This window comes from Anguilla anguilla, chromosome 3 (genome assembly GCF_013347855.1).
Source record: "Anguilla anguilla isolate fAngAng1 chromosome 3, fAngAng1.pri, whole genome shotgun sequence".
NCBI lineage: Eukaryota > Metazoa > Chordata > Actinopteri > Anguilliformes > Anguillidae > Anguilla > Anguilla anguilla.
This window is the reverse complement of record NC_049203.1, coordinates 10,479,038-10,500,219: the sequence shown is the minus strand read 5'-3', so window position 1 is coordinate 10,500,219 and position 21,182 is coordinate 10,479,038. Positions and strand designations below refer to the sequence as shown.

The 21,182-nt window shown below is 41.4% G+C and overlaps 2 protein-coding genes across 2 annotated transcripts in view; one reads left to right on the top strand and one right to left on the bottom strand.

Moving 5' to 3' along the window:
- Positions 1-4,014: 4,014 nt before the first annotated feature.
- On the bottom strand, positions 4,015-20,502 carry f8 (coagulation factor VIII, procoagulant component). Its single transcript, XM_035408365.1, has 25 exons — positions 20,138-20,502; positions 19,551-19,660; positions 19,043-19,165; positions 18,364-18,576; positions 18,089-18,265; positions 17,706-17,927; positions 17,261-17,504; positions 17,000-17,165; positions 16,667-16,760; positions 16,287-16,498; positions 15,263-15,413; positions 14,850-15,059; positions 12,895-14,239; positions 12,405-12,570; positions 12,072-12,272; positions 11,511-11,739; positions 10,417-10,599; positions 9,553-9,669; positions 7,628-7,699; positions 7,191-7,276; positions 6,914-7,069; positions 6,375-6,519; positions 5,936-6,084; positions 5,414-5,596; positions 4,015-4,808 (listed from the first exon to the last, which is right to left on the bottom strand). The coding sequence occupies exons 1-25, from the start codon at positions 20,281-20,283 to the stop codon at positions 4,653-4,655; spliced, it is 5,256 nt and encodes a 1,751-aa protein (XP_035264256.1). The 5' UTR covers positions 20,284-20,502; the 3' UTR covers positions 4,015-4,652.
- The window catches only part of LOC118222637 (amine oxidase [flavin-containing]-like), a 32,700-nt gene continuing 18,763 nt past the window's right edge, over positions 7,246-21,182 (top strand). Inside the window, exon 1 of the mRNA XM_035408366.1 lies at positions 7,246-7,294. The gene's annotated coding sequence lies outside the window, so the exon portion shown is untranslated. The remainder of the gene's footprint in view (positions 7,295-21,182) is intronic.

The following is a 21,182-nucleotide window of genomic DNA, read 5'->3' as shown; positions in this document are numbered from 1 at the left end:
GTCTAAACATGTATATTTGTATGCACTGTAAATATGTATATTTTGTCTGATGATTTGGCCCACATGTAATATATTATGATTTGGTCACATATGATTAATCAGAGTATTTATATCAGCCACAAACCGAGTGTTATGCGACAAAGAACGTGGGGGTTCATATGGTTCATTTAGATGGAAGTTTGCCTGACCTTGATTGAAGTTTGTCTGCATTCAGAATCCTTTTCTGAACTTCAACTGCAGTATGGTCCAGTATTATACATTCAATTTCAGACTGAGCCTGGTGGCTGAATGTCTTAGAAGTTATCAGGAGGAAATTTTGGCATGCAGTTTCAGGTATGTCACCTGTAAGCACTACTCGGTTGTCCTGACAGCTACAGTAGATGGAAAGCAATCCATTAGATAAAGCAATGTTAGACTATATTGAAGAGAAGACAGCTATCCACATGACTGCTCCTTATCTATTCCAACATTTATACACAGTTACTGAGACAGCTCAGTGAATTAATCTTTGTGCTGCAAGGAGGGGGATCTGGTTCTGTGGAAGCCTAAGATAAAAGTCTGGCCGTTCACAAGAGGGGTGGCAAAACCCTGGTCTGCACTTAAGACTTTTCTTCAGTATTCAAAAAATCCACTGGAAAAGAGTATCCTCAAGATTTGTCATCACATAGCCAGTGACTGTTGTACATTGTTATTGTTCAGCATAAATGTGCATGCTTGTAACTGCACAAGTTTAATGTGCCACTGCTAAAGCTTTGAAAGCAGGAAATGTGATGTTAATCACCTCACCATGACTGATGGTTATTGCGTGTGGCGAGCATGTCATCTGAGCCTCTTAGCCAGTCAGATTGCAGATATGTTACTCGATGGTGGTTTCTTATCTTGAAACACGGCTTCAGCACAGTGTAAATGCCTTTCACCCGGGCAAAGAGATGAAGAGAGTGCACGGGAGATCTGACAGCCGGAAATAGTGCCGCGAGGGATGGAGGGTGGTGCTGTTAGGGGTGGTGAGCGGTGAAGATGGCTGTGTTGTCCACTCCCATCATTAGCCTGGGATGCTTTGATAGCACCAACCGCTGAGAAGAATTCCGTATGCAGCTGGACAGTAGCAATCAGTGGTTGGCTAAGTGCAGGCTAAGCTTGTGAGCACCATTGTAAGCGGTGACCCTGCTACTGGCCCACCTGGCAGAGGGGCTACATTCATAGTGGCCCTGGTGTGGAACTTCAGCTTCAGTGGTGTTGGGTACTGCACTGGCACCAACTGGCTCCCAGTAGCTACAGTGCCCTCTTGCAGAGCACGCTGTTATTAAGCTATGCTTGTACTGTGTGCAGTACTGTGTTAGTGCAGTGTGTGGTCAGCTGCCACATCTGCGTAGCAGGCAGTTTAATGCTTTCAGACAATAAACCATTCTGTATGGGCCAAACACATTTTTCATATGTCTATATACAAAAAGTTATTTGCACACATGAGTGATCATGGGGCATATTTGAATTTGTTTTATTCAATTGTGGTTATGATTAGGTTTGGACAAGGTTCGTGTGTTGAGAGTGAAGATTTTTTACCAGTGATTGGTTTCCCTGACTTTGCTCATTGCTGCTAAAGGTAACAGGTCCATCTAGTGGTAATTAGTAGAAATGACTTACAAGGTGTGGTTTTTCTCAGTAAATAAGCATGGTGCTGAAATTTAAAAGTGAAAGCGTTCTTTGTAAAGTGAATATCCCAGGGGGCAGCATGTTCCCAGAATGATAAAAGTATACATAATTAATATGAAAGCCATTTCATTGACCCAACACTGTCTTGACTGGAGCTCGTCTTAAAAAAATGGTCCTGCACTTTCAGAAACAGCGGAACCAACAACTTAAGCAGATCTGATCCCTCATAATACCACTCTCATCACCTGCCCATTTTTGTGCTTCTCGTCAGTATACTTTACCACATCACACTGTGTACACATATGCCTGTGTGCACATATTGCCCTCATTTACTTTTTCTCATATTTCACAAAACTTATAAAGGACAGGAAGGAAGAAGACCAGGGTAGAGGATGAGTAAGCAAGCAGCACAGAGATGCTGAGGAAATGGGACATCCTATACACGCTTGCATCACCTGTCATTGGACCTCTAGCGATATTATATTATTGACTAAATTCTTATTCAGTTATACTAAAAATTCTATTTTTTTTTCAGTATTAGTGCTGAGTTCTTAACAGTACAGGAAACATTATTAATATATTATGTCTGCTTTGGTACATTGGTACATTTCATTACTTGTAAAATGACAGCTGTCTTTTAAATATGTCATAAAAAATCCATATTATTAACTTGTATTGCTAAATTCCTTTAGGTAATACTGCAAGTTCTGGATAATATATGTGCCAAGGGGCACCATATAATCTGAGAACAAAACTGGCTCTAATATGGTACCCTGGTGGACTCTACAGGTAGTGAGAGTGATAGATGACCAAAATTCACCAACTGCCATTGAAAATTGTCCAGACACATATTAAACCAAACCAATATTGTGTCTTCTAGAACAACCCAAGTTCTTAATTCCATTGATATCAACCAAGCAATAGTATCACAATCTTGCTACAACATGTTTTTAAGTAACTAGTATTTATGAAGAATTGTGTTACTTAGACTTAGATGTAATTATTATAAATAATGCTTAAACTGCATTATGACTGTCCTATAAATCATGATTTATACTCATTATAGATATGGCCTTGTTAGAAATTCTTACCAATATTTTTTTTTTTTTTCACTGAATGTTTACGGTAGTTAGCAACAATTATGTTGAGGAATAAAATATTTATGCACATTAAACATTAGCAAATCTTTCTGAATTGGTACTTTTTGATAAGGGCAAGATAGGTGATAATTATTTTCTTAGTTTCCCATATTTGTTCCCCTCATTTCAAAACAAGAAAAAAAAGAAAGAAAGAAAACTTCCAAACTAAACACTGTGTTCTGAAATTTCCTGAGACAGGAACTGATAACTCCACCCTTCACATTTCAACAGAGCAGCTTCAAGCCTGCCGCAGCACGCACATTAGAATGCATGCTGTGTCTCTCCACTGCTCCCTCTTTGCCAAGGTGCACATCAAAATCACCGTGCAAAACCTGACAGCGTGAAAAATGAATCCATCGTTTGCGCCTAAGCCATAACTCATGTTTTTTATATACACAGCACGTAGCCGTTCACAAAACAAGAACAATGATACGATGTGACCAGTGAACATCGTTTTGCGGCTAGCCAGACGAAAACACTGAGAAGTGGATAAGCTGTGAAAACATTGTCCAAGTGCTTGAATAATACATTGAATGGGAAGAGGAAAAGAGAATAATACATCTCCTGCCAGACTCTTTAATCTCTCTCTACACACAACTGACACTCCAACTGAACTTCCCCAGACTGGAGGCAGCGGACGGCCTGCAGCCTGATAATAACTGAAGTAAAAACACTGATAATCTGCCACTGTCAAGGAGATGGTGGGCTGCTCCAAGAAGTGAAATGCTCAAAGGTAAAGAACACAAATGAGAGCTGCATGGTAGCCCTGGTAAGGGCGAACTATTTTATTAGAACATCTGTGAATCTAATAAGCAATCTCTGTCTCTGTGCTTGAGCCTACGGCCTTAAAGTTTTGGTGCCTAATTTAGCTTTTCTTAGCTGTAGAAAATTGAGAGTAAATTAAAGAAAGGGTACTGGGAGGAGCCCGGTATAGTATACTCTAGGCTACATTCAGGTCTATACAGTATATAAATGTGAAAGGTATAGTAGACGAGACTAACAGAGCAGTAAAAAAATACAAGCAAAATAAATAGTAAATAATCGAAAAAACCAAAAGGACATACATAACAGTGACTATATGAAAGAGAAATTCAGCACACATGTTTAGGAGCGCTGATTGTTATTTCAGGCAACACACTGTTTTGGTTATATGAAATATGATACACATTAAAAAAGTATATGAAAAGTGATATAAACATTTAGGTTCAACAAATAAAACACAAACTAGTACTGCATAATACAAACAAGATGGAATTAAATATTCTCCTCACATAGATTATTCTAGTGAAAAGCCATTAAGAGCATAAAGGGGAAAGGGAAAGATGAGAATGTGGAACTACAATTCATAAATCATAAAAATTGATAAATTAAATAGCCAGAAATGTACAGTGTCTTGAAAACAGTGATCATGAAAGTAGTAAAAAAAAAAAGGTTTTAAAAAACCCCACAAATGATAAAAAATCTATAAAATAAAATAAGAACTTTATCCTTTTCTCTCAACAAAACTGAATACATTTCTCCGACACACACACACACACAAGTACACACACACACGCATATGAACACACACACAGTAGTATGGAATTTAGCACTAATTTAAATGGATATTTTCCAATTAACATAGTACTCCATTGTTATTACATCAGTGCATTGTTGAAAGAGATGAACTCTTGAGATATGAGATATGAATAGCATATTTTAGCAGGTTTCTGAAACTTGGGAAACATGGTTCTGGTAGCTTGAAAGAGGACTTGGTTTATGTAGGCAGACACAACACATTCAAATATCTAGAACAGTCAACATTTTCATTACGGCTGGCTTGGACCAGAATTTTGAACTGTTGAAGTCCTTGTCTTTGTGGATTCAGAGCCTCTGCTGTGTGTTACAGCCCAAGAACTCCAGGCGCAAGGCAATCTCATTGTACCATCCTTTGGGCTGGATCCGGATGTATCTGGCAAAAACTGGGGGCTCAAATAAGTTCAGAATCTCTTCGTCATGTTCGTTATTTCCCAGGAAGACCTTGAGGAAAATGGAAAAGGCGATAACATTGACGTCATTCGCCCGATAACAGATTAGCTTTGTTATTCTGACAACTGCTGTGAAATGTTTAGTATTCTGACAGCTACTGCTTAAAGGGCATGGTTGATTGACATTTGAGCTGTGAAGAAATACTGTTTTTCAGATTAAATGAAAAAACTGTTACGTTTCAATGAAAAAGACATCCCAGAGGCCATACCACCCTGTGGCCTTCTCTGCATGGTGGCAGATGTTAAATGAAAGACCCATATATCAAAAGCATGGTACAAGCGGCAGAAATTGTGGCAAAGCCAGCTAATCATCCCATTAATTATACTACTGTGAGTCAATGGCAGTGGTTTCCAACCCTGGTCCTGGAGAGCTACAGGGTCTGCTGGTTTTCATGGTGACTCTGCACTTCATGAATCAGTTAGAGCAGTTGATTACACAGTTAACTCAACTCACCTGGTGTCTTGGGTCTCAATTGGGTGCTGATTTTAAGGTGAAAACAAAAACCAGCAGACCCTGTAGCTCTCCAGGACCAGGGTTGGGGACCACTGGTCTATGGTGATCAAACAGGGTCTTGAAATGGGGAAATTGTACTGTACCTTCTCCTTTGATGAGTTTTCTTCCAGTAGGCTGGACCAGACTCGGCCATCATTGCTGATTGACACGGTGAACTCTGTGACCATCATGTGCTTCAGCATGGACCGAGCCCCCTGGGTGATAACCCCTGTCAGTCTTTTCACCTCCCCAAAGTCCACCTGGATCCACTCGTGAGGGTTGTTGGTCTTGTAAGAGAATGGCACAGGCGTTCAAACACAATCATATGCGATATTACAAATTCTGGTTCAAAGCATTGCTGGTCAACATCAATTCATAAAAATACTACTTATAAGTCAATAGAATCTTACTTGTAACCAATTTTGTTTTTTAAGAACACTACAGAGTGGACATTACTTGATGATGTGGGAGTTCCAGTGTGGAAGCATTTCCAAACCAGTGCACTTACATTGAGGCAAAGGGACAAGACAACAGTATAAATAAAGGAAAGGAAAGGAGAGACTGAGATAGGCAGCCCACAGGGGCCACACAAGACTTCGTGGGTGAACTGGCAGTAAAGGAAATACCTTGGGTCTCCAAGCATTAGCATTTCCATCCAAGTTCAAACGGGCCAGAGAGGGACTCCAGGTCAGGAACCAGGTCTGAAGGAAGGAGGAAGCACTAATGCTCTGGTTAGGAATGCGCATCTTCTCCATTCCCATTGGTGTGGAACAGCCTGAAAAATAGCAGGACACAAAAAGCTGTGAATACTGCACAAAATCTATTGCTGGTACATTTAGGAAAGAAATACAATGCGCTCATAAAGTGAGACATATTTTGTGCTCTCATAAAGTGGCTTTACGAGCATATCAAAAATATTTTTCAAAGTGATTTTCTGATCCAATGCGGTTATAAAATAACAAATGCATTAAAAACAGTTACATACAGTTACAAACAGTTATTTTAGGCCTGTCACAATCTGGTTGGGCTCCTTTGGGTCCACACGGGTGAACAATCAGGACCTACTGTTTAAATCACAGCCGAAGAGCTCCAGGCGAAGAGTAGCGCGGTTCTGGAAAGTCTCAGGATTCAGTCTGATGTAGCGGCCCATTATTGGAGGAGAAAAATAATTCTCTTTGACACTGGAGCCATCCACATTTCCGATAAATACCTAAAGATAAAAGGGAAACAACTGGTTGTAAAGGGGAAACTGACAGTAACAGAGACAGAGCACCAGGTTCATGGATGTTCCATACCACAAATCCATCAGCGGAAATAAAATGCTTTAACCCTTGAAGAGGATTTTTTTTCACAACCCCAGCCCCCATCCCCACTTCAGTGGCCCACTTTATTCTATCACTACGACATTAGATGATAAAAAATTTCATATGCAAGCGAGGGAAAGGCAAAAAAAGTTAAATAAAAATGTTCCAACACCCAAATTTCTACCCCAGACACATACTGTACCTCAACAGTGCATCTTTCAGCCTGTTTCAGATACCTTTCCCTTTGGTCCCACCCACAAACCTACCAACCCACTTGGAATAGGATTCATGATTACTGACCATTTCTGGTTTGGTGCTGTTGCCCTTGTATGTTTTCCAAGTCTCCTGGTCGAGGCTGTAGGAGAGTGTGAACTGCACCACAAAGCTTTCTGAGAGGCCATGACTTGCCCCCTGTGTGTGAACTCCGTGGAGCACCATTGGCCTCAGCAAGTCCACCTGACACACAGAAGGACATTGTTGTTTATAGCAGCTGCTCACTTATTTTTGTGAATATTTAAAGGCATACCATGCAAGATTTTTCATATCCTTTTGCTTTTCAGTATTTAATCTGCTGTACCTGAATCCAAGACTTTTTGTTCACAGCACTCCAGGCATTGATTGAGCCAGACAATCCCAACCTTGCCAGTCTGGACTCCCAGTTCCCTGAGGAAAATAGGACAGGTATTCTCAGCTCATTTTTACTGCTTTTCACATATACACACACAGTAACTGGTAAACTGGCAAATGTAACTGGTCAATTTAATTACAATTATTTGGTACCTTTACCGGTTTAAGCTTCATGCTAACAACAAAAATGACTCAAATCTAACTGGTAAATCTAACTGGTCAATCAAAATTTAAATACAATTATTTGGTACCTTTACAAATGTAAACTTTAGGCTAACAACAAAAATTACTCAAACTAAACAAAAAATGGCACCAGTTATAAGCACACAGTGATCATGTGTGAAGACTGTAGCATATTGCATAAACATTAGCTTTAGGTATGCTTACCATAGTGGCCCGAGTCAGTGATCTGAGAGTCTAATATCCTTCCAGTCCGCATACCTAGTGGTTCAACACACTCTGAAAGAGAAGACATTTATTTAATTCAATGTAACATAGAGAAACGTACTACTACTTTACTGATGTTCTAGGGACTTCCATTATGACTGTGCTATTTTATCTTACAGCTGGACAAGATGAAATAATTGCAGCGAAATGCTGACCACATTAATGTTAACATGGACAATATGTAAAAGTAGAGGTATTAGTATGAATTAGAATAGAAGCAATCAAAAAAACTCTTCAGAAATTCCTTAAAAATATAAAGTACAAAGTTGCATCCCGTATTTCCTGTGCAAAGCATTTAGCAAATTATTCCCACAAGATTTGTAAAGCTAGCATTAATCATTTACAATAAGTCTGTATATTGCATAACTTGTCACCACAGTAGTAAGCCAGTTATTCTACTTGAAAATCATGTGTGTATTTTTAATTGATTTGAATGAATTACCACACTTCTATTTCTTGCTGGATGATATTTTGAACATAGCATACATTCTGTTTAGTAAAAACAGAGATATTAGTTTCCCAACTCCTAATCCAGAAATTTGTTGTTGTTGTTGATGCTTAGTGCAGAGAAATAACAAGAGCTTGGTCTTCCTTCTTTTTGCCACTGTGGTCCATATCCACCCTGTTTTACTAATGTCTGCACTTGACCTTCAGCCACTCATATTTCCCACATTCTCCCTCTCCCCCTACATTATCAATTAGCACTAACTATTTCATTTTTAAATTACTACTGTTATTAACCCAAAGTACTGTATAACATATAATATTCAGTTTAATCACCAACCAGCATTTTGTAAACCAATTGAAGATCAAAGCTCCATAGTTTTTGTTTTCTAGCAGTTTATCATCAGTATGCTATTTACATTCCCTTTTCTTCATATTTAACATGAAATACTTGTTTGTACATAATTTTATGTGTTGTCATGTAGTATTTTGACACATTCTGGAACACTTCTTCATGAAATTGTGGGCAACTCTTGCTAGCTTCACCCGACTCAGTAATTGCCATGACAAATCTTGCCCCATGGCTTATACCTTATGCACCACTGTTGCTGAGTACAGTAAGCGGTATAAACTTAACTTAGTCATGACCCTTCATTTACAAGAAACCTGTAATATCTCAGAATCGCTGCAACATTGCTCTTTAATAATTATAAAAAGACAAAATGGCCACTTTCCATGGGTTTGAGGAAAAGCAGAAGGTTACATTTCCTGAGAATGATGAGGTGGCAGCACAGTGTGATGACATTGCTATTTAGCGGTTTCAAGCGGAATAACTGTAAATCATTAGATTTTCCAAGCTGATAAAACACAGCTAAATGGAACAGTATGGTTGGCATCAGTAATTCAGTTGCTATACTACAGCATCTAATATCAGTATATGCACTGTATCTAAGATTGTATGTCAATCAGAACTCCAGAACCCTATTTCAGGGGCTGTTATAAACCAAAGGAAGTAAGGTTATGACACCAAACTTTTGGGGAAGGGACAGATGAGGCAACTGCACACTTGTGGTTAGTTTGCACATTCAAAGTGTTTAATTTCAAGCATTTCCCCATAGCTTTCAGCTCTCTTTGGCCAAAATGGGAACTTTTACCTCCACTGTAGATATAGAAAGAATTGTCTTGTTCATAATAATGAGGAACATGCGGTTTAAGGGGAAATTAACTGAAATAATGGGTATGCTAATGCATCAAGGTAAATTCCAAAATATGTCAAGGATATGATACACAATGAAGTAAAATCTCAAAGAAGTATTTTTTCTTTGTCTATTACATCTAGTACTAAGTGGTAATGAGTATAATTCCATTTCTTAAATATCAAGTATGCTGCATTGAAAATACTATGAATATCAGGAACTTACTTGAGCTGTAGACCAGGAGCTTGGCCCGCATCCCTGACAGCTGATGCTCCCCGATGGTGCATTCCACCATCCAGGTGCCTACCATGGCCGGCCTCATCTCCACCGTGCCAAAAACCCCTGACCGAGACAGTGTCAGACAAAGGAGGGAACTCAGCATGAGTGTGAACCCCAATTTTCATGCCACCCTCCTTGCCCTACCCCATTCTACAGATACACTGCTGTTCAGTTAATCTCTTCTCATTCATTTCGGCATTTAAAACTACAGCAACCAGTGGGGAGTAATTGCATGATCATAAATCAGTTGCAGTTGTAACAGGGTTGACACTCATTAGCATTGCTTCCTATGCGAATTAAATCATTCACCCAGAGGATTCTGGGACTTTGTTACGATCCTGCACTGCAGCAACGTGTGTTTCATCAGAGCAGCACACTGTGTTCCATTGTTGCTGCCATCCTACCTTTGAACTGCAGCCACCTCAAGTCTGTTAACTGTATAACCAAAGGCATTCATGAAGCATGTAAGCCTGTGTCTCAACTGTTCTAGTGAAAACTGATGAATACACCGTAGTGGTAAAGCACTGGTAGCTAGATAGTGATGGTGAAGGACTGGCAACAAATTTAATTACCTGTTTGTTTAGCAACATACTTAGAGAATGGCACATCTCCTATTGTACATACTGTTTATTTATACAGATGAATATTTACTGGAAAAGCTTAACTAAAGAGATTTGCTCAAGGTTACAACAACAGTGCCTAAACTGACACTTACATATTTGAGCAGGTAGCTCAACTCCAAAGCCACTATACCCTATTCTTATAGGACCGATAGCGGCACTGATGGTAAAGGCTGTCTGTTGTGTTTACCAGGGTAGAGGTTGTAGATGCCCATGCGGTGCTCCTGATCGCTGCGGACCGTGAAGGGCAGCCCGTGGAAGTGCACGGAATGGAACTCCCCGCCGGCGCCCATGTTGAGCAGGTGCCAGCGGACCGGGTGGTGCTGTGCCACCAACAGCCCTGGCAGGGTCTCTGCCACGTAGCCGTTGATCGCTGAGAAGGAGAAGGCAAGTTTTGCTCATGGCCTTGATATAAGTGTCCTTCCTAATCAGTAGAACCCTGCTTCTCAAGTGAATCATAAATTGACCAACATTTTGGAAGAAGTAACACAGCGTCAGCAGGTGCAAAACACTAAGTGATCCTAGCAGTTGAATTGTTCTGAAAAGTAGTTTCTTCTTTCTCACAATAATGTACAATGAGAGCTCAGAATTGCCAGACATCTGCGGTCACTGTATTCTACTGGCAATAAGGGAGTTTGACTAATTTTGTTATGAAAATTTCATTCTCAGTAATGAAAGTAATGTTTGTTTGTACATTTATAACAAAGCCTTCATTGAATAACACTGGGTAACTGAAAATGATGAAACACTATAATGTGTTTCAGCTGTTGCAACTTTAATATTCAGTTTCTCTGATTCACTGTAGGCAAGATTCAATTTGGTAAAGCTTAGAACAGTGACTCATGAAAACATGAATTCTTCATTATTCACCCGCTGCAACGAGTGTTCTTTTCTAATGCGTGTTCAGCTTTAAGATTTTTTTCAATTGCCTGCATCATGTAATGAAATTCTTCTCTAACAAGTTAAAAATTTGTAAAGCCAATTGGATAATGTGAAAAACATCCAGCAATACTCCAGCAAATAGTCATGCATTGGTCACCTCATTTGCATTAATTGAAATGTGATCACAAAAGATTAACCAGCAGGCTGCAAACCCATTGCAATACTAAAGTTCTGAAATTCAGTAAGCCCCAGACCAGTCATTCACATCATTCATTATTGCAGACTGGCATTTACTTCACTGGTGACCTGCCCGTTTGGTAAGGAAATTGAGATACGCTCTGAGCATTTGAGCTGTACTGACTCTAGTGTTGTGCCTTTGATAACAAAACCATGGAGTCTCACCAGCAAACCTGTTGCTGAGCTTGAACCAAGGATCCTCGTTTCTGATGGTGCAGGGTGACCTGCAAAACCTTTGAATGTTATCTTCTAAGTACCAGCTCTTGGTCTCGTCAAACACGGTGAAAAGGAGGGAGAACTGCTGGACTCCGGGCTGGAGGTCGGTAAAGGGATGGAGGGTGCCAGGCTTGCACACGATCAGGGGGCCGATGAGTCCAGAATGGATGTCTTTCTCCTGTTACACATGCATGCAGCACACATGTACACAGATCAGGTTACCCCTTTCATTCAAAACGTGAAAAATCACATTTTCTGCTTGTTAAACAGGCTCTTAAACTATATTTGATGGGATTTCTTCAGTTGTTAGTTGGTGGTTCAGGTCTTTATGTGTGTTTATGCCTGTTCATACAAACTCCAGCTTCTCCACAAACAGATAAGTGAAACACAGATGCCATACTCTACAATGCTATACTTACTATATTAAACCTTGCAAAACTGATGCAAATATACAAAACCAAGATGAGATAGTCTCACATTTCACTGATTTAAGAGAGGGAAGAGGGTTACCATGTTGAGGTTCGAGTAGTAAGCCCCGGCCTTGCAGTCAAACTCCTTGGGGGACGGCCCTTGCCTCCTCGTGATCTTCCACTTGAACACACGCACCTCGTTGGGTTGTACCGCCTCCCCATTCGCCGGCCCTTGGCTTTTGTCATAAACTCCGTGGAGGTGGAAAGAATATGGCCTTGAGGCGAGATTCTTAAACGTCACCTGAAAAAAAGACGCATGAATTAGAGCCCGCCCACAAAAATCATTCTCGTAATTCTTCATATTTCTCCGGAAAAATTTATTCTGAAGTTATCATCGGGCAGTGGCATTTGTAGCGTAGCCCTGCACACTCACAATTACAAGGTCGTTGATCTCAGCCTGAATCACGGGCCCCAGGATTCCCAGGTGCTCCTCTAACTCTCCTCGAGTGGCAGGGCGGAGGAAATCTTTATCCGTGTAGGCCCGGAACACCGCCTTCTTGTATTCTGGGAAATACTTCCTCATTCCCATCCGCATCTCCCTAAATATGGAAGCACCGGTATGGGTATCGGAAGGATTTGTTACTGTAGTAAAGGGACCTTAAAGGATTTTTTTCTACATGCTGTATTTTTATGAATTAAATATTACTATAATATAGATATATCCATTGGGCACTTCAAATGTAAAACCTTCTTTAGAAGTGTAATTTTTAAAAATAAGCCCCAAGATTGCTATTTAGTTTGCTTTAATATACATCTAAAATGGTTATCTTAAAATCCCAAAATATAAAGCAAAAATATGCTACACAAACTGTTTCAGCCAGAAAGTACATTATGTGTGCAGAATGAGAGAATGTACACTGTACCTGGGTTTTATTAACTGTTGTGGTTTTTTAAGGCCATAATCCCACATCACTTCCTCTGCAGCAATGTAGTAATTGCGGTATTTACCATCTGAGGCACGCATGTTTAAGTCCTCCTCAAAATCAAAATCCATCCGAGAGCTGTTGGTTTCTTGGCTGTAGTCATCATATTCCAGCGACAGGCCTCGTCTGGTAGAGTTGCTGCTTTCTGAACCATTTACCTGAGGATCTAGGATTTGCAAGTCCAAAGATTGCCTATCCAGGGCTTTGTAACCAGAGTTTGTTTGGTTCACACTGCCCTGCTCCTTGCCAAACTGGCTGAAATTGCCCTGCTCTAAGTCTGAATTATCTTTCAGAACCTGGTTCTCCTGCTGCTCACTGGACTTTTTGTCCTCACCTTTGCCGTCTTCTTTGGCATTGCGCCTTAGCAACCTGTCACTTTCAGAACTTCCGTGCAGCTTGCTGTTTAAGGTGGACATCAGCAATTTGAGAGTGCTTCCCTGACTGTGGCTTGGGACAGTAGTGGATGAAGAGCCCAGCTCATGGAATATGTTTTCAAGGTCGTCAACTGTAGCATTCTCCTCTTGCTCCTTTTCAAACATACTCTCTGCTATCCCCAGCTCTTTGCTTTCATTGACCTGCTTATTGTCCACATCTGTGAGCGATGGTAGTGTCACGTGTGGAGTTGGAAGGCTGACATTGGCTTCTTCCTTCTCCTCCAGTTCTGCGGGCACCATTTGAGGGGTTGTGTGGAGGTCAGGGGTCACAGGTCCTACCATGAGAACGTCTGCTGCCCTCTTCCTGACTCTTCGATGGCATGCTGTTCCACAGTTCTCCTCCAAGGACTCTCTAGAGTCTGACGGAAGAGTGTTGTTCAAAATCGATCCCGCCAGATCGGACTGAGAATCGGTGTGCTTGCCTGTGTCATTAACTGGAAGGGATGTTGTAGGGGACCTCTGGTGACGTTCAGCAGAGCTCCTCTTTATCTCTCTGTCAAGCTCTTGTAGGACATCGTCAGGAATGTCGCCCTTGGAGAACGCAGTTGTGTTCTGTTTGACTGTGATGTGCTTTATCACGCAGACAGGCTTGAGATTGTGCACCGTGGTGTTGGCCGTCGCAGCCAGAGTGTTGTTGGTGACCGGCCTCTTGCACACTCTGACGGTTAGGGTCCTGTTCCTTCCGCTGCTGCTTCTTGCAATGTTGTTTTCCCAGGAGTCGTCATCCAAAAAGTCGTAGTACTCCTGATAGTCCACCAAAGGCAACTTCTGGTCACAGTAATGTACAGAATACTGAGCGCTCATGCCACGGTTTTTAAGACTGGAATCCAAAGCACTGATCTCCCATGCGCCTGCAATTATACAGTTAAGAGTTTCCATCATCATGTCGTGCACATACAATGGAGTGCACACTATTGCAGCAGTGTTGATGTCACGAAGCTATGCGAGTCTTTCATTTCACAATTTGGAATGCTTAATTACAAACACATACTTATCCCATTGCTGAAATGTCTTGTCAGTTTAGGAGGTGACACACTTCTTTTCACTCTAAGGTCAGTGCAGTTACAGTCTCAGGAGACTAACAGTGCCAGGTGGGAATACTGTCCCAATTGGAACGTTGTCTCACTGGGTGACACTATTCCCACAGAAGTCACATCCACATGTGATGTAGACATGGCAAGGGTCTGATCAACACCAACGGTGCGTCACTTCACTGAAAGTAAATTCTTTAGCTGGATGCCCTTCATAAGAACTGTTGTGATGTGTTGTGTAACACATTAACGTGGGTGTGCCTCACTCAAAGACACACAGTACCAGAGAACAGGACAATTTTTTCTTTGAGTATTTGTGGCAATACTATCTAATACTATTTGTATCTGAAATACCTGACTGTAATGTGTCATGTTTTCAGTGAAAACGCATCAAGTGAAATGTAGCAGAACACAAATCCTTTGATCTTACCCACTGTCTCCATCTCCATGCTGATTGTCTCCCCTGCCATGGGAAAGAGTGTGAGAACAGTCTGGTGCACCTTGTCACGCTCAAAGATGTTTCCCGTGAAGTAGATAGACAGAAATTTGCTATCAGTTCCCACGTTCACCACATGCCAGAAGATAACATCATCCAGGCAGGCCTTGAAGCGTAGGTTGTTGTACATGTACCCGTTGACATCTATGGCAAAAACATGGTCAACATTTAGCTGCTTAGATTGGTCTTTCACCAAAATGCATTGAGACAGTTTTAGTGAATGAACAGACCTACAATTTGCGAATGTTTTTGTTTATTGTTTGTTAATCATTTCATGAAAATTTAAAAAAATTGAATGATTCAACATGAAGATTATATTTAATTTAACAAAATGTTCTGATACTTACTGTGCATTACATTGGAGTTATAGAACCCAGGGTCATTGTGGTTCACTGTGGAGGGGTCTTTAATATATTTTCGTATGTTTTCATTGATGTACCAGCTCTTGTTTTCGTCAAAAACAGTGAACATCAGGTGCTTCTCTTTATCTGACATTAGCTGAAGAAAGAGCAAAGATTCAATTTCAATAACATGTACCACAGGAATTTATGATGTGATCTTATCCAAAACTGCCTTACGCAGCATACATGTTTTACATTCAGTTCATATTTACAGCTGGATATTTAGTAGTCGCTCAGCATGGCAATGAGGTTATCTGTATATCATGGGTTCCTCAGTCTGAACCAGATCTAAATCCATAGGAGCATGTATAAGATAGTGTCTATTGAAACCTGAGATAATGTTTTCCATTTCCATAAACCAGGCCTCAGTTAATTTACTGCCTCTTGGAGGTGTGGTAAGCCATATTCCACCTGCAGAATTTGAAATGCTGGCAGTGCTGTACTGAGACAGATACAGGCTGTACTGGTCACATGTTGTGGCCCATGCAGCACCCTATTAAGTGATTAGATTTGTGTTTATATTTTTTTGGTTCACTGCTCATAGTGCCCACAGTTCTGATGATGTATTTTTCCTAATTGGCCAAAACTACAGGACATTGTAGGAACAAAGGGCAAAAAAGGATTATGCTCTACCAACCAAATTGGTAACACTTAATTTCATGGTCCTCTAAGTACTAGGGATTTACAAGCTAATATGTGGTAAGTATAGTATATAACTGGATAATTACTACCGTAAAAAATAGAAAATACTTACTGTAGGAATACCTGAGCCTAATTGTGAACCTATTCCTAGGAAATTAGACAATGCCTAGTTTCTAATAGGGGTATTCCCAAGAAAGAATCATTTAAATTCTTGGGAAGTACACAATTAAGCTCAGGCTGTAACAAACCTCTGATAACTATGAGGTACACATCAGGCAGATTTTGGCAGAACGGGTTGATAAACAGAAGAAAATAAACCAGTTCTCACCACGTTGCCCCTCTTGTCCAAAGTCTTTCTGTAGCATACAACAAGGGGGCCGATGAGACCCGAGGCTACGTCTCGGACCGGATCTACGGTGCTCTGGTACAGGCGGGTCAGGCATTTCGGGTCTGCTGCGGTGGGCCCATCCTCGGAGGTTATCTTCCACAGGTACACAAACGTCTCGTTGGGCTGCACAGCAAAGTCCCGCAGGCTTTTCCCTGCGAATGTGGAAACGGCAGCAGTCGCATCGCAGGTCGTTCTCTTTACAGCAGTAACCGTAGCCACGCTTTTGCTACGAAAATGCTGAGGATGATCGTTCCTAAAAAACACTGCAGCCGTACAGCCAGTGCTGCAGGCGCTTATCTATTATAATGTGGTTTTCTTACCCTTGAGCAAATCTTTTCCCCCTGAAGCATGGACGCTGGTGAGGTCATTTGGGTAGATGTTGAAAGGCCGACTTGCCCAATTCTTTAAGACTATCTACAAACCATTCAGAAAGAACACATTTACGTGTAAGAAGTGGACAATATTCTGAAATATTTTTTTTAAATAATACTCATGATCCTGATAATCATCATCATCATCATCATCATCTCCATTCTCCAAAGGAAGCAAATTTGGCTATTGGTAGATCCTAGACTTGTTTGTTCTGTTCTCACTGCAACAACAAATTCACAAAATTGCCCGCTCCTTGAATAATTGCTGAATGCTATATTTACCTCAATTTGATCTCCAACCTCTCCTCGTAGCACAGGCCCCATTAATCCTCCTTCTACTGCTTTTCGATGAGTGAAACGGTCATCACTGTATTCAACGTAGATGGCTTTCTTGTATTTTTTCCCTATCCGCTGTGGGCCTTGCTCAAGGTACTCAGATGCCAGTGTCCTGAAACATGACAACATGGGCACATTAGCGTCAGACCATGCTAAGTGCTCATTTAAAGTGAATGGTATCAACCATGCGAGGGATCCGCAGCCCACCTGTCCTTTTCCCCAAGATCTGGGGCGTAGTCCCAGGTGATCTCTTCCACAGCAATGTAATGCCTCCACACCTTTGGTCTCATTTTCACGGACCGAACCATCGGCATGGGATTCACCATTATAGCGTTGACTGCGTCCTCCATGTCATAGTCCGTGTAATCGTCTGGACTGACGACATACTTCTTATTCAGGGAGTCTGATGGCTCCGGGCAGTCTTCCACAGTGAAGAACGCGGTCATTCCAGCTGGAGAAAGACCACGCGTAAAACACCAGTCGCAGTTGTATTCCCCTTCAAAGACTTGCATTTATTGTACAACTGGGCTAATGTGGACTTGTGGTTATTGTTCTTTGTTTAATTTCACATTTGAGGGAAAAGATGTGTTTCAATAGAAATATAATGGAACGGTAAAATGGTGTCTGGTGAGAGCAGTGAGGTGGTTCATACCTTTCTGGTGCGAGTGGATTTGACAGGAAATTAGAAACTTCCCAACAGCAGTAGGCTTCATCTCTGCAGTGGCCAATGTCATGGGTGTCACCTCCAGGGACACTTTCCTGTGGTTCTTGACCTGCAAGGTGTGGTCCTGGAACTGAATAGAGTGGATCTCTGGGGAAGAGCCCATTCCGATCAGGTGCCAAATGACATTGTTTCTCCGGCACATTTTCAGGCCTAAATGAGTGATGAGAGAAAAGAGGTTGTGACTATTAAATCTGTAAACAGTAACAATTTGAACATATTGGAAAAACAAGTCGCACATCGTGCACATTAGACATAAATAAGCTGTTTTCAATTTTCAGAAACCTGTTCATTAACTTGAGGGCATAACAGACCTTGTAAAGTTGAGTTGGCGTATCCATTGATGGTGTGATACTGCTTTTTCGCTCTGGTCTTAATGACCCGTTCCCGTGCCATGCCCCCTTCTCCATACCAACTCTTCGTTTCATCAAAAATGGCAAAAAGCAAAATGAATTCTGGTACTTCCTGCTGACTGGCTCTCTTCAGGCTCCCTAGATTGGGAACATCACATCAGGGAATTAGGCTCCTCGTTGGAGGGAGAAGGAGAAATGTTCGTTACACGGTCGCGGGATGTCGCCGAGAGTCACACCTGCTTTGCAGATAAGGAGAGTACCGATAAGCCCGGAGTTGAAGTCCCTGATGATGTCAACCTGGGAGGTGTATGAGTACGTGAGGCAGTCCGGGTCCATCAGGGTGGGCCCGTCTGCTGGCTGGATGTCCCACACATAACGGTAATAGCCCCCTGGGGGGACAGCGTCGTCCTCTTTCTCCTGGTTGGATGTTGCATCATCGTAACCTGCCCCTGAATGACAGCCCTGTCCAGTTAGCAAGCAGGCTTGTACAAGGTAGTCTCCGTACAGTGGAGAGCCCCGGTTTCTCAGCCTGGTGAAAGTTTATTGAAGCTGTATAGTCACAATGCTTACTGCAAGGGTTATTGAAATGTTTTTGCTTTATCTCAGAACAGGGGTGTCCAGTCTTATCCGAAAAGGGCCAGTGGTTTTTAGTTTTGGCCCTGATTCAGCTAATTAACTAATCATGGTCTTCAATCAAGACCTTGATAAGTGGAATCAGATGTCTTAGTCTCGGACTAAAACAAAAACCGGCATACGCATATGCCCTTTTTGGATTAAATTTGACACCCCTGTCTTAGTACATGTCTTGTGATTTAATACTTCCCTTTCAAACATGATAACGGTTCATCTCTGAGGAGCAAATCTTCAAAATCATTTGTACAAATCAATGACTATCTATATCCATTACTGACTTACCTTCAGATTGCTTCCAATAGGAGATGCCAACAGGGAAGATACTGAAGGGCAGGGAGGCAAAATTTTTGAAATGAACCAGAACTCTGTCGTTGACTTCTGCCTTTATGGTTGGACCTTGAATACCTGTTGCACAAAAAAACAACAATTTGTTTGGACAATATGAGCTTCACAAAACCACCCACCCTTCCATTTGTCTAAAAATCAAGATAAGTTTCCACAGTTGTTTGACAGAAGGAAAATCTTTTGCTGCACTGCATTACACTCTCAGAGGGGAATGCTAGTCTATTAAAAACCACTGATGTCCCACAATTCCTGGGACATGCGCCAAGTTGCATAAAGAACATATTTACATTTTAGGCATTTAGCTGATGCTTTCATCCCAGGTTGTTCCACCATTGTTAAGCCAGGAGGGAGATGGGTTGAGGCCAGGTGGGAACCAGTTCAGTTCGCACATGCACTCAGATACACAAAGTGTGAAACATATGCCACCCGCCACTGATATACTGACCCATCCACGGTGGCTTGGCTTTCGGAGTTGAAAATGTGGAATCCTTATATTCCCAGTAAACAGCCTTCATGTATTGCTCAACGCCATTCTTGGAGGGCAGAATTCGCTTTCTAGAAATTGATGAAGACAGGTGCTATTATGTGTAACTGATTTTTTTTTTTAAACAGATACTAATATTTGGCGGGAACACTACTATATGTGCTGTATGATAAAATATTGACACGTTATTAATGCTAAACATTTGGTAAAAATGTATTTCAGAATCATTGTATATGAAAAACAACATCTGTTATAACAGCCATGGGGCTGAATCACTTTTTAATTAACAAAATTAAACAAGGGCTGAACAAATAATCAACAACACTGTATTATTTGTAGCTATTTACAGTGTTACTTAGTTGTAATATGGTACTAATAAGTGCATGGCACATTTTTCATGCGACTACCTTTAAAACATGAACGAATAACAGAAATATGCTAAATTTGTCATTGTAGCAGGTGGTTCAATGTTAATGTATATAATTAGTCTCTACTATCTACAGTGAGATGAATTAATTAGAGCAATAAGCAGAAAAAAGTCTTCATACCTTTGCACTAGTGGGGCATCCAAGTTCTCCTGGTGACGGTAGTCCCACCCCTGCTCCACTGCTGCAATGTAGAACTCCCTGGTGTCAGCCTTGATCCGCATCATACAGATGCTAACGAGGATAAATAATGGCAGAAGCGTCTTCATCGTGGGTCTCTCGCAACCCCACACAAGCGGTCCGTGCTCACTTCACTGCAGGTTAATGGGAGAAAGTATTTAAAGAGCTTTCCTGAGCTTGCGCAACAGTGAAAGTCCCACCGCTGATTAGTCAGCCAGAAAAGTGAGCACAGGGGAAAAGGAGGCAGATAAGGAAATGACCGGAGGAAAAAGTGTGTGTGTGTGTGTGTGTGTGTGTGTGTGTGTGTGTGTGTGAGTGTGTGTGTATGTATATGAGTGTGTGAGTGTGTGTGTGTATATGAGTGTGTGTGTGTGTCCGTGTGTGTGTGTGCATGTGTGTGTGTGTCAGTGTGTGTGCGTGCTTGTGTGTGTGTTTGTCTGTGTGTGTGTGTGTGTGTGTGTGTGTGTGTGAGTGTGTGTGTATGTATATGAGTGTGTGTGTGTGTGTGTGTGCGTGTGTATGAGTGTGTGAGTGTGTGTGTTTGTCCGTGTGTGTGTGTGCATGTGTGTGTGTGTCGGTGTGTGTGCATGCTTGTGTGTGTGTGTGTGTATTTATGTGAATGTGTGTGTGTTTGTGTGTGTGCCTGTATGTGTGTGTATTTATGTGTATGTGTGTGTGCGTGTTTTTGTGTGTGTGTGCATGTGTGCGTACGTGCATGTGTATTGGGGAAGAGCACATTTTGTTTATTTTGAAAGAACACACTGGCTTCCTGTGGTGGCGAGTGTCAATAATGAAGGTCATGCAATTTACAAAGAACCTTAAATGACCAAAACAAGCTTTCTTCCACATGGGGGTTACAGTACATCCTCTGCCTAAACTGCACTAAATCATTGGATCCTGAAGATATCAGAATCCCGATCGAGCCCCCCTGTAGTCCCCTTGAGAAAGGTCCAGTTAAAAAAGGATATTTAAATGAATGAAACAAACA